The sequence below is a fragment of the Clarias gariepinus genome, chromosome 12 (genome assembly GCF_024256425.1).
Source record: "Clarias gariepinus isolate MV-2021 ecotype Netherlands chromosome 12, CGAR_prim_01v2, whole genome shotgun sequence".
Taxonomy (NCBI): Eukaryota; Metazoa; Chordata; class Actinopteri; order Siluriformes; family Clariidae; genus Clarias; species Clarias gariepinus.
This window is the reverse complement of record NC_071111.1, coordinates 10,121,163-10,135,182: the sequence shown is the minus strand read 5'-3', so window position 1 is coordinate 10,135,182 and position 14,020 is coordinate 10,121,163. Positions and strand designations below refer to the sequence as shown.

At 37.9% G+C, this 14,020-nt stretch overlaps 1 protein-coding gene across 8 annotated transcripts in view; it reads right to left on the bottom strand.

The window, feature by feature from the left end:
* The window catches only part of flncb (filamin C, gamma b (actin binding protein 280)), an 80,891-nt gene that overhangs the window by 48,333 nt on the left and 18,538 nt on the right, over window positions 1-14,020 (bottom strand). For all 8 annotated transcript variants that reach the window (XM_053508739.1, XM_053508740.1, XM_053508741.1 and 5 more), the window contains exon 2: window positions 593-841. In XM_053508739.1, coding sequence (XP_053364714.1) covers window positions 593-841 — 249 coding nt within the window. The remainder of the gene's footprint in view (window positions 1-592; window positions 842-14,020) is intronic.

Genomic DNA, 14,020 nt, shown 5'->3' with positions numbered 1-14,020 from the left:
ATGAATCTTAAATTCTTAAATGAAAAATTAGAGACTAGTAACTAAAGGGTATATCAGTACTTGATAATATTTTATACATGGGAGTTTTGTTATCAGATATGTTTCCTTATAAATATGAAAGTTGAGTTGTTATTGCATATGATTGAAGTAATTTAGCACTTTATGTATTTTGGGTCCATAGTTAATTTTTTTTGTTATGCACAATTAGTTATGCGCAGTCTTGAGTTCTGTGTCGTTTTTATGTAGCACTGTTTAATTTCAGTGTGTACTGTATTACTGGATATGCTTGGAATGACAGTAAAAGCTGTCTTTTTTTTGACTGACATTTTAAGTCATTAGAATTGGGCCTACTAGCATATGCTTTTGATTATTTTGCATACACATAAGAACATAAACACAGCCTAATTTTCAAACCTAAGAACCAAAAACATAATGTTCTTTCCCCTACATAATTTATAAATGCATAAACCAGTCGCTGTATAGCCATTTATATGCTAATGGTAATCATACAGTAGTCATCACAACAGGACTATCCACATTGGAGTCAAGGTACAACTCATTTCATGCACACAGATGGGAACCATGGACTCACCAGGGGCACAGTTGTCTACCAGAGCTCCCAGGGCTTTACCATCCCGCCAGTCACGGTGGAAGTTGTTGATGGGCAGCTGAGGCACTTTGTTCTGGATCCAGCCCAGGAGGCGCTGCTTGGGAGTGAGCTTCTTGGCATCTTCGTCGTCCTCGTCCTCCCACATGGGCATGGAGATGGAGTAGTGCAGGATGAGGGTCCATATCAGTCCTAGAATCAGCTTCAGGTTGCCATCCACTATGGCTTTACTGTCTGGATGCAGAAAAATACAGAGAATCCAATCAATGAAAAATAAATCATCACCTTCCCCACTAAGCACTGATTAGACTTTTTAAAATTTCATTCAATACCTTGAACTGATCCAAAGCTAACATCTTTATCGTGACCAGGGTTGCTGTTTTCAACTTTTTGTTGGCACATTTGTTATTTGGAAATACTTTTAAATGAGATAACGTCTCAGTCCCAAGTTTTAACATTTTTTACAGTTGCAGCTTCACTGTGTTAAACTTGTAAATTAGCTATATTTATTAGAGTAATACTAAATGAAGTAAATGTGTAAACCTTAATAAACTTAACCATTCAATTTAAATCTGTTCTTCCTCCACTTTTTTCTCCTGTGGCTGAATCTCAGATAAAGTCCCAATCATCATACAGAACAGCATGTGTTAAAGAAGAGCTGTTTATTTAACTTTTTTTTTTTTTCAAAGAAAAAAAAATGAAAAATATCATAATTATCATAAGAAAGGGAATTCAAATTCCTGATGGTGACTGGCCAGAAAGTGTTCTGGATGGAACAGCAGTTCGGCTCCAGGGTCGATATTAATGTTCTCTTTCCAAATGTTCTATAACAGATCCTTTATAAACAAAAAATTCTGTTGTGTTTCTTAATAACATAAAATGTATTTTTTATTAGTAATCAGGAGAAGGATTGTCTGTTTTAACAAAAATGACAGGATTTAATGATATCAACTAAAAATCAATAAATAAAATATAAAGGATCAATAAATTATAAAAATTCACAAGAAATACATACATTTTCAATTTTCTGGAATAAAGGAATAAAGCACCTCAGGGTGTCTTAATATTGGAAAATAATAAACATCAGGGATCAATAAGGTACTGTATTATAGTATTTATCTAACACGTTTTCCTGTCAATTATTTTCCTGTTACATCTTGTGTTTTATACATTTATTTACATGTTACCATCACAATATCCAATTATTACCTTTTTTTCTGTGTGTTTTTACATTTTTATGCAGCCTAAAAAGCAGGCCAAAAAGACCAAATTAAGACAGCATCTCTAAAATCAACATACATTTTCAAATGTGGCTTTTTTTCATCTTGCATATTCAACATCTCGAGAATTAATCGTGGCCTCTGACTCCTTCACACAACAATTTGTGTTATACTGGGAGCGTCTTTGTGCTATTCTACTGTAAGAATGCGACTTTAGAATAGATCAGGTCCGACACGCCTTACCTGGGTGGTTCAAACACACACACACACGCACGCACACACACACACACACACACATTCACGCACACACACACACTCATTCACACCCAGAAACAGCTGAGACTTTAATCCTCTAAGGCAAGCAAATGGCTCTTCGAATAATAACAGCGTTCTAATGAGGCGCTTCCCCCTGGGATAACTCCAGATTAGTTTTGCTATGATTGCTTACTGACCCCGTGTGCAGTGCATATGAGTATGATTGTGAGCATCTGGGCTGTCTTTATACGTCTTCCTACTCTCAGACAGGCTTTCCGTACACTTTGCCTGTCATTTTGATACATTTCATTGGTCTAAATGCTCCTAACATCTGGGTCCGTCAGTCAGGAAATAGAGCTTTATTATGGGCGCATGTGTGTGACTTTTTCCACTGCGCCATGTTCTTTCACCTTGCTCCAGCACTCTAGTATGACTTTGTTTATTACTACACTTGCATGTTAGATTTGCCTCACTCTCACTACCACGAAAATGACGCTCAGCGATGGTGACTCGCCAGCACGCCGTTCTGTCCCCAGCCACAGTCAGTGTAAGGCTCGAGACCCCAGCGAGGCATGTGAACCGAGACGGACACTGCTGAGCTTCAGGGTGAAGCCCAAGGGCTGATGTCATTTAACCTTCGCTCCATATAATGAGGTCAGTTTAAATAAAACACACTCGCACAGAAATCTAAACCAGACATAGCTGCAGCCCCCAGTGGAGCTGACTAAACCGAGCACTTCAGCATGTTCTCCAAGAGCGAATTCATCATGCTCAGATCAGTCCAGTCTAATGTTACTGCCAAATCAAAGAAAGCATCTCTCTCTCTCTCTCTCTCTCTCTTACCTTACTCATCCTGTTGCTCACATTCCAACAAAATAAAACATCTTAGTCAATATTTCCATGGGTGCTTTTTTAATATTTTTTCCCTAAGACAGACAGACAGACAGACAGACAGTATATGCTACTTACTGTATAACCTTCAGGAAATCACAGACTATCAGAAAACTTTAAGTTCGTCATTTTTGTCTAACAAAGTTGACTCAAACTTTGGTTCTCACACACATCACACCTGAGATTTTATGCTCGGGTCCAGTTTTTGTACTTTTTCTGTGTGCATTATATTATTCTGGAGTTCAAACCAGACAGATACTATAGGGGTCTTGAGAAATAGTTCTCCTGGCTTCCTCGAGCACTTTTTTGGCTCTTATTTTTGGCTCCCATTTTTAGTTGAGTCCCTCTACCTGAACAGTTTCAGAGGAATGTTTTTGTTTGCTAAGCCACACAGTGACCTATGAATGAATCATTCAGGCATAAAAAACATTTCTCTTAAGCCATGACCCAGTGAGAAACAGGTGCAGATGATGAGAGATGATTAGTATAATGGTGATGCTGAATGGTTGGAACAGACGGGAGGGGAAACGAGGTTGCTGCTGAGGTTTAACACAAGCAACCAATGTTTAAATTGCATCTTTAGGCATGTAGCAGCCTGTTATTAACATGCTATTATTTCCTTAAGTTAATCTACAAAATTTTATATTATATAAAGAAATAAGTGGTGGCTCAGAAATTTTGCACAGTACTGTAGATATATATCAGAAGGCTAATTGTCTGTACTCTTTTTTAGGATTCTTAAAAAAAAGCTGAAAAACTCTTTTAATAAAAAAGCCACAATATGACAGGAAAAGACATCATAGGTAAAAAAAAATATATATGTCTCATAAAGCAGGAAGTGTGAGATGTGATAAACATTGCTGTTCACAAAATCCAGCTGTTTCACAGCTGTAGCACAATGACATAGATCCTGAATTTAACAACTAACAACACCTGTTGCATGGATACAGTGTTACTCGATTTTAAAAAGTAGCCCAACATGTAATCATACAAACACACACACACGCGCGCGCGCGCACACATGGATGTTCTATTATTATTTCTGCTTCTATGCCGAGGCAAAAATACACAGGCCTCAACATCCACATGAAAGCAATGGAGAATCATATTACACACAGTCACACACAACTCAGCATGTAGAAACAAGTCTGGTCCACTAGCTTTAAAGTGAACATCACTTGACACCCAGTGTTGTTTCTGTAGGAGTGTGATCAAGAGGGTCTTTGTTTGTGTATCCGATGATCCAGATTACAGTAAGCTACAGTGCATAAAGACACACGTCACTCAGACAGCCCTTTTATCTCAACCACAATGCTATTATTTGCAGATCCCCCCCAACAGACAGCAAATTATTATGACAACTTTCTTTTTGATGTATTAGAATCCTTTTTGATCCTATTCATTTGTATGATTTAGTTCTCGGTGCACCGTTTGAAAGATAAAAGATTTACACAAATTGTTGTTTAATGATAAAGTGAGTATCAACATAAACATAATGAAAAAAAATTACTTTTGAACGAGCCCAAATTTACTTACATTACTCAATCATTTAAATAGTTTAGCTGAATCGAAATGAAATTGCTAGCCTTAAATCAAATCATTTTGCCCTTATGCTTGATCTATTAAAATCACTCAACAGATCATTTCATTTAATATCTTTAATAATTCAGGTTATTTATTTGAATTATTCTCTTATGAACCAATTCACTCCAAATCATTTATATTCATCTGAATCCTAATGCTTTTCCAAATTTAAATCATATAATTTTATAGATTTGAATCACTTTACTCTTATTTATTAATCATTCACTTCTACTGTCTTCTTTCCAAATTCATAACATAACAACTAAATAAATCATTACTTTAGAGCGTCACAATTCAGTTGAATCAGTTTAGATTGAGAAAAAAAAATGTGATTAAATTTGATTGCGTTTTGATCTGAATTTTTTTTTATTATTTATCATTTACTTGCGTCTATATTACATTGCTTTTGATTTAAGTAAATAGTGTGTTTATAATATTTTTTTAAAGACCAACAACCAGTTCTGCCCATGAAATGGTGAAAAAATAGTTGGACTCAATGAGACTTAATGAAGGGTGTTGTGAGCTAAGTGTGTCTGCCGTGCATGCTGGGAACTGCAGGCGGTATTGATGCCATGTTCCTGGAATTCCACCACACATGACACGGCCCATTGAACAGACCATGGGAGGAGAAAGGAAACATGGAGAGTTTAACACTGTAGAAAATTCAGGACCACATAACGCATCTACATCTTGTTTTAACACATCACGCTGATCTTTTTCTGAGAGACGCACACTTTTAAACCAAGAGTTAAACTGTCCCACACACCCACACTACCACAGTACATCTCTCTCTCTCTCTCTCTCTCTCAAATGAACATCAGGAGGAGAACTAGGCAGCTGGTGTTATAAAAGCCAGTGCCTGGTTCTTGACTGTTTGCTTCAATGTGGTTGTTCCACATGATGAACGATGGCTGGGTGTCGCTCGGGATAACCAGCCAAACAATATACTTCTTCAGGCCTGGAGGAGTCAGGACACTCACCATGGTCGTCTTGGAGGAGGCAAAGACAAAAGCCACTGTGTTCAATAACACTTTGACTCTAGAAGCATTCAGAAGTCCTCCTACACACAAACACACACACATACACACACACATATGTGCACTCATTTTTCGCTAACGGAGAAAAAGAAAGTGGAGAAAATGTGTAATGCTGGAAATTTGATGCACTGACCTTTGATTTTGGCTTGGTGGTCAGAAAAAAAAGACAGAAAAAGGAAAAATTTAGATCTAAAGCCTCCATTGTTCATAAGACTGTTCATAAGTTAATTTTACCCCTTTAGCTCATCTTTACATTATAATATTGGATTCATAACCTATTACAAAAACCAAGGTGCCTATTAACATTTATTATTATTATTATTATTATTATTATTACTATTATTAACAGTTACTTAGTTAACCCATGTGTGTTTGACCAGGGACCCCACTAAGGATTTAAAGGGTATTCCAGGATCAGGTTTGAGAAACTGTGATATACAGTAAAGTAATGAATGGACCACCGTCCAACTTGTGTCCAACAGAATATGTAGATTCTGTCTTTCAGACTTTAGCAATTTGGTATGTACACTGTCCAACATGTTTTACCATTTATGGGTTCATCATGAACCTGAAAAGGCACTGGCGATGAATGTTTATTTAATTCGAGCTCAACTTATGTCTTTGTAAATAAAACACTTAACCTTCCCTAATGTTGTGGTTTAATTTCTGGTCTTCATGTTCTCTTACAACTACTATATCTGCCAATTAAATCTGTTCCTTTGGCAAAACTGATTCTTTTATAGTTTTCGAATCTTCAAACAGTAAGACAGTTGGATTGTATCCGTCTTGTACACATTAATGTATTTATCTATTGTACATGCCACTTTTGGAAAAGGAGGCAACGATGAACTCTTTGGTATGAGTATTGCAGAGAACTGCAATACTGCTTCATAACATACTGTACTGTTGCATATTGTGAAAAGTGATTTGAAACCAACTGGGGAAGACCTCTATGCCTATTTTCACTCTTTATCCAACAATCAATGCTTTAATACTTCGAGACCCGAATGTTACAAAGTCATGTGTTGTTTCTCCACGGTGGTTGATCACCAGGTCCGCATACGGTATGATCACCTACTGGAAATCAGAAAGAGCAACCTGATCTGCTGGATAATTTCCAGAGCAAAAAGATCCTACAGTGTACAGTTGTGCATTAAAGACTTCTAACAGTAATTCTGCACCCACACAACCACCATCACTGATCAGATCTGTATAGTTTGGGCAGTTCGTTCATTTATTCGTTTTAGTCCCTTTGTGTCGTTCTGCATTCTGCATCATTACACAGCTTTGTATAGAAATGTGACCCAACACATCAAGCCAGGAGTCAAGTTACACTGGTTAGTTTTGCTCTTGAGCCGGTACAGTAGGTCACATGTATTAATCCTCAATAAAAATAAAAAAATGCATTGATATATGGTTATAAATGGGTTGACAGATGATGACTACCTTATCTTCCTTAGATAATCAAGGATTATTTAAGGAATAACAGAATCGTGAAAGTTTGAAATCCTCAATGTTGTTTTAAAGCACATTAATGATCACTATTCAAGCTGGTTACTCCAGTTGGGATAAAATAAACATGAATTTTTTCGCTGTTAACGGCGCTGTTGGTGAAGTTATTTTTAGAAGTAGCAGGGAAAGTCTGAGGCTGAGGCTTCCCTTTATCTTACTAAATCACATAATCCTTATTTAAATATTCTAAAAATAGGATTTCTATTGCACTACCCATAAACAAACTCGCACTGGCCACATCTTAGCAACTGGACACGATACAGTAAGAAACTTGGTATCAAACTGGAGCTCTTTAACCCAGAAATCTGCCAAATTTAAATCATTCAGAATAGCTGATTTGATGCAAAAAATCAAATATTGTGTTGGTTGTCTTTGTTGTTCAGTGGAGTAAGTGGTGGCTTAATGGTTAAGGCTCTGGTTTACTGATTAGAAAGTTAGGGGTTGAGAACCTCCTGCTGCCTGGTTAGAGGTTTGAGCTAAACACAATCTGCTCCAGGTGCACCATATCATAACTAACCCTGCACATTGACGCCAACTTCCTAACAAGCTGGAATGTGCAAAAAAAAAAAGAATAAATAAATCACTCCTCTGCAATGTATATATGACAAGAACAGCTTCTTCCTATTGTTGCCTTCTCTGTCGCTTTTAAAGAGTAGCATGTGATTCTTCGTAATTTTCTCACATACTTGCACTGACCTTTAGATTTTAAACCTTATTAACAGAGCCCTTGTTTTCGATTCCTTTTTTGTGCATCATAACCCAGGAGACACCCGATTCAATTCCAGTGAAAAACATGCTAATAAATACTACATTTGCCTGGAGGCTTGTATATCATATTCCTATTGAATACAAAATATTGTACCATCAATAATATACTGCACAGGTGCCATGAAGTCTTCTTTGTATAAACAAGAATATGAATTATGTAAAACCTCATTCAGAAGTACAGGACTGCTTTATATAAAGACACACACACATGCACAGAGACACACACACACACACACACACACCAAAAGGTCGTCATATCCTGGAGCTTAAAGGAATTAATTGAAGCAATGGAGCACATGATGTTCATATCAGAGGAAAGATCTGAGCTAAGAATAATAAACAAGAAACGAGCTGAAAGACATTAAGCAGGACACACACACATACACACACATAAATACATGCACACCCACATACAGAGAGAGAGAAAGAGATCGAGAGAGAAAAGCTATGTGGGACAACAGTTATATACGAGATAGCATAATGTAGGTATCTCACACACACACACACACACACACACACACACACACAGAATCCTTGAAGCTAAGCTTGGCTTATTTCTTTTGGACTTCGGCTCTATCTGCTCTCATAACTGGCTCACGGTTTAGAGATCAGATAGCAAGTTCCACAAAAAGAACCTCTTTGATGTATCAGACACAGCTCTGGGTTTCCTCCAGAGGACCTGAACACCCAGGCCCTGAATAATGACCTTCAGCTTCATTGCTTTTGGACAGGGAACACCTGAAGTCACTAAAACCACAATATTTCTGCTAGGAATGTATGGATGTCTTTAAAGATCATGAACTTGAAACTTGCGAGGATGTAGTCTAAAGAAATCGGCTTTTGGATTACTGAGCAGATTTTCCTTGTACATCCAACTTTTTCTATTTTTCAACTTTTTTTTCCCATCCAGCTGCTTTTACACGTTGGGAGATCACATGCAATGTCCCACAAAAAAAAGAAGTGTTTGAATGTTCCAAAAGTAATGTAATGACATTCAGCATTCATATCTATAGAGTTACACAACTTAGCCATATTTATACCTCTGTCAGAATGATGATTTTTAGGCTGAAAACATACTGCATTTTAACCATTGTTAGTTGTAGGAATATTAAAACAAACTTCAGTAAGTTTGTGTATTAAAAGGGGGCTCTTCTGCAAAATTCACTTTTTGGCCAGCATGTGTGTGTGAACGAATTATGAGAAACAAATTCCCTGTGCAGTCCAGGGCCTGAACAAGCCAATTAGATTTTCCCCTAGTGTGACCTCATATAAGAAGACCCCTGTCCCAGCCTTGCTGCTCAGCTCTGCAGTTCTCTGAGGGGCGTGGCTCAGCAGTAGCTTGAAGTAGTTTAAGGTATAAAGAAAAAGTTTTAACATAAAGAAAATAAAGAAAAAGTGTTTTAACACACACACACACACACACACACACACTCTCTCTCTCTGTGACCTGTGTAAAAATAATAATAATATGGGACCTTTAAAGACAATGTTGTGAAACAAATCATTAGTACACTACAAAAGCGGTTAAATTAATCTAGTATTTTTTATTATAAGATACAATAAATCCAATATGTGATTATTAGAGTTTACTCCGAACTGATACCCAGTAACCTTTGAATTTGAGTTTTAACAGATTTTTTTTTGTAAGGATTCATTTTTATTATATTTATACTTTATATTTAATTGTTCTATGTTTACATTCATGGCATGTGGTCACAAATCAAAGGCATAAATAAATATAAGGCCATAAATAAAAAAGGTTTGACTGCTAAGTGCTCAATAAGAAAGGAAGGAAGATCATTGTTTTTTTTCAGTCTCAGAGTGGTTTTGGTTCTGGTTTCATTATCATTATTAGAATCCATTGTTCCATCTGTATTGATTAGTAAATCTTTTTCTTTTTCCTACTTATTTCAAAATAGGGATTATCATATTGTATTTGCATTTCTAATTTTAAGCATTCATTTCTAGAAAATGCTAAATTTTGCCCATAGATTACGGAAACATTATTTAAAATGGGTTAAAATATGGTGGCACAGTGATGTAGTGGTTAGCACTGTCGCCTTGCACCTCTGGGATCCGTGTTTGATTTCCGGCCAGGTTTGATTCCCGTCTCCTTCTGCATGGAGTTTGCATGTTCTCCCCGTGCTTGGTGGGTTTCCTCCGGTCCTCATCCTTCCCGCTTTATCCTGTATACAGTGTTGGGGGGAGGCTGGAGCATGTCCCAGGAGACTTAGGGCATGAGACGGTGTACACCCTGGACATCCACTGCATGGCCCCCACACACTCACACGCTCATTTACACACTATTCCAAATGACAATTAGCCTAACTGGCATGTCTTCGGACTGTGGGAGGAAACCGGAGGACTCCGGAGGAAACCTACCAAGTCGGGGCGAACATGCAAACTCTGTGAACACAGACCCAGAGACAGGAATTAAACCCGGACACTGGAGGTGCACGGCGACAGCGCTAACCACTACTCTGCCATGCAGCCTAAATTTAGGAATATACTGCATAAATAGAAAACAGAAAAATTCTTTATTACATTCAGCTATTGGGAATCCGTCTCCTTTGTTTTGATAATACAGGAAAGATACATTCTGAGATTTCTGGGAGAGATCTGGTTTACATTAGAAGCTGGACCTCCTCTTAGGAGACATGGCTTTAAGAAGGATTCAGGGAGGTGGGATGAATACTTTTTCACAGAGGTTAAAGATGTTGCTTGGAGAAAGGCGATGTGTAAAAGTATGGTCTCCTCATAGGCTTGTGTAAAAGAGGAACGCTAACGGAGTTAGGGAAAGGAAAGAGTGGTGAGAGAAAGCACACGGGTTCCTCACTTAGTTCATTTTCACACAATTCGAGAGGAAACGAGTTTCCTGTTATGTGACTTTCTCTACAGAAACGCTCACAAGGTCACAGACAAAACATCCTGAATAATACACGTTCAAACTGTTCACTGAGGCCATGTGTGTGTGTGTGTGTGTGTGTGCATACAGTATGTGCCTTCACCATTTCAGAGGCAAAGTTCACAGTGGAAGGAAAAAGTGATTTCATGTCCATATCTCTATAAGAGTATAAGAAAGCGGGGCGAAGGAGAAAAAAGGCGAGGCGGGAAAAAAGACGACAGCATGGCCGGCTGCCACTGAAACTCATTTTTTCCACAGGGTTTCCCAAGGACAATGGAAGTGTGTTGGGAATGAGAAACACTCACACACTTTCATACGCAAAGCAACAAGGGAACCGCATACGTATTTGACTTTTTTTCTTTTAGACATTTGACCTTATATGACACCCTAAAGATTTAGATCTCTCCTCCATCATGTTGTTCGATCGCATTCAATAAGAAAACGAGAGAAAATACACCTGCGGCAAATTGTAGCGCTGTTTCACATTCAAAGGAAAGAGTGCTAAGAACAAATGGAAAAAAAACTGAGTTGCATTAACTCCAAGGGCAAATTATGGAAAACTACTTGTATTAAATAATTATTGTAAAATATTGAAAAGGGACAAACTGCTAATTAGAGTTTCTACATATTTCCTTGTATTTTTAAAACTTATTTCCATTCTTTTTATGATTATGAAAGGCTGCACCTCCAGGGTCCGAGGTTCGATTCCCGCCTTAAGTCGAGTCCAGGGACATGCAGATTAGGCTAAGTAGTGTGCGAATGAGTGTGTGAATTTGTGCATGTGATTGTGAATTTGTGCATGTGTGTGCCCTTCAATGGACTGGCACTGTGTCCATGGTGTACCCCGCCTCATGCCCTAAGTCTCCTGAGATAGGTTCCAGGCCTCCACAGCACAGACAACGTTAAGCGAGTGTGAGTGAGTGAGTGAGTGTGCTGTTTAAACGCTGTCTTCAGATTTGATCTGGAAAAGCAGCAGATACATCAAGAAAAATGAGTGTGGGTGTAGGCGCTGCTATTAAGGCTAGGGAACATTTTATTAAAGGATGCTCAGGTCACTCAGCTATTGTAATTTAATCATTTTATTAACATAAAGAAACATTTTTAAAGCCAATTTTATTGTATCTAACCAAATTCCTTTCTCCTCCTTATCTCGTCTTAAGTGTGTGCAACTGCAATGTTTAACTGTACTGCTTCATTTTTTTAAATTATAAAGGTTTCTTTATTACTTCCTGCAAAATATGACCTTTTATGGGTTGCATTTGAGACATCTCATAGCCACTGGAAGTGTGAAGGTACAGCAGTCTATAAGATTGTAATGCCTGCCAAAAGTCAAAGTTGAAGTTGTTTTGTCTCAGGGAACAGCTCTTTCGGGACGAATCCGAACAGAATTTCAGGATGAATGTCTAACACGGATTTCCTGAAGTGCTCTTGAAGTGGTTAAGCACTTCCAGTTTGTATGAATTGACCACGAATTCACAGGCTTCATCAATCAACAAGTCAACATTTTATTGGAAGAACCAGAAAGAAGCCAACATGGAAATGTGAAAATGTAAAAATGCACACAAAGTGACCAAAGCTCAGGATAAAACTTCCTTCTTCGTATCTGTTATTGTCCCCTTGGCATTCTACTCTACACTAAAAATGTGTTGAAAAATGTGTTAAATAAGTTGAACCTGATTGAGCCATCTCTACCATTCAGTTGAGCTAAACTATGCTGAAGAAAATCCACTAGATATGGCTCTGTCTTAAACAGTACTGTATGTCTTTTTGTTTCATAGTATAGCATAAGAAACAACACGGGTCTAATGCCCAAAAACATTTGCGGTGATGTACCACAACACAACTTTGTTATTTGTACAGTAAATATATTGAGACTTGTACCATAAAGTGACATCTCAACCATTTGGAAGAGGCCAATGATGCGATTCTGTTTCTAAGATGTTAAACGTTTAAATCATTTTATTTTTCCCATAAAACATCAACTCAGCTCCATCAAATAAGTATGTTAACTATGACACTACAAGTGCCTTTCTTCTCTAATGTAAGTCAAAAGTGTCCAAAGTGACACTAAAGTGTGTCCAAATCGTCTGTACAGGCCTGACCTCTCACAGAACACTTCATTCATCATTGTCCATCCTATATAAACACTCTCAGATGTAAACGATAGTGAGACATAAGGACCGCAACCTCCATCACACTAGGAAAGGTGAGAAAGACCAATGCAGACTCCAAATGGAGATCTTTACATGCACTCAAGCATGCAAGCAGACACTCAGTCACTCACACAAGTATACAAACGCACACACAAGCCTATATCATTCACTGTCTAAACAGGTGCAGTGTATAATGTCCTAATATGGACACAAATGACCAGCAGTCTCTCAATCTGCAACACATGCTCCTGTCCAACCTGTGATGCCCAAAGGCAGGAGAGTTAACACACACACACACACACAAACATTTACAGCTGGCACACACGCATAATAAGTCCAAAAGGACTGGGAAAGCAGCTGGATAAATTTCAGAAGTGTCACTAAGGCTATTCTGTGCTATAAGGGACCAAGAACATTCTTCAGGCTTGTAACTACATCCACTTTTATGAGTTTCTCTGCAGTCACTAAATAATTCAAAGTTGCCGCTAAATAACTTTGATAGTAAGAGTCTGAGGTTAGGAGGTGAAAACAAGCTGAAAAACCTGTTAAAACCAGAAAGCAATACTTCAGACATGCTATATTTTCTTTTTTAAGGTCATTGGAAATAATTAATGATTGGGATGAATATTTATTGTACAATAACAGCATATGACTAGTTATTCTATTGCTCTTATAACACAGCAATTTTTATGGGCTGTTCATGTCAAACCGGGACTTTTGATCGTACAGTTATGACAGTATAAACTCCCTTTATTTCTCTGTATAACCACCTGCTACACTAATGCACTCATCCCAGTGTTTCACGAGCGCTTGGATACTATCAAGGTAGAAAGTTTTCTCAGTACGGACTGCCTGCTACATGTCTGAAAATGGCCTCCCAGGAACCCAAACATGAGGAAATGGCTTGGAGCCATTGAAGTTTGGAGGACTGTATGGGGGATGTGGCAATAATGTGCAAGTGGTGTTCATGAATAATTGTGTATACAGCTCCCACAGACAGCTGCATCTCTTCCTCAAGCTGGTTACATGTGATCCACTGACTTTTCAAAGATTTCAGGCTTTCCACTCACTGAAAGTTCACAGGAATG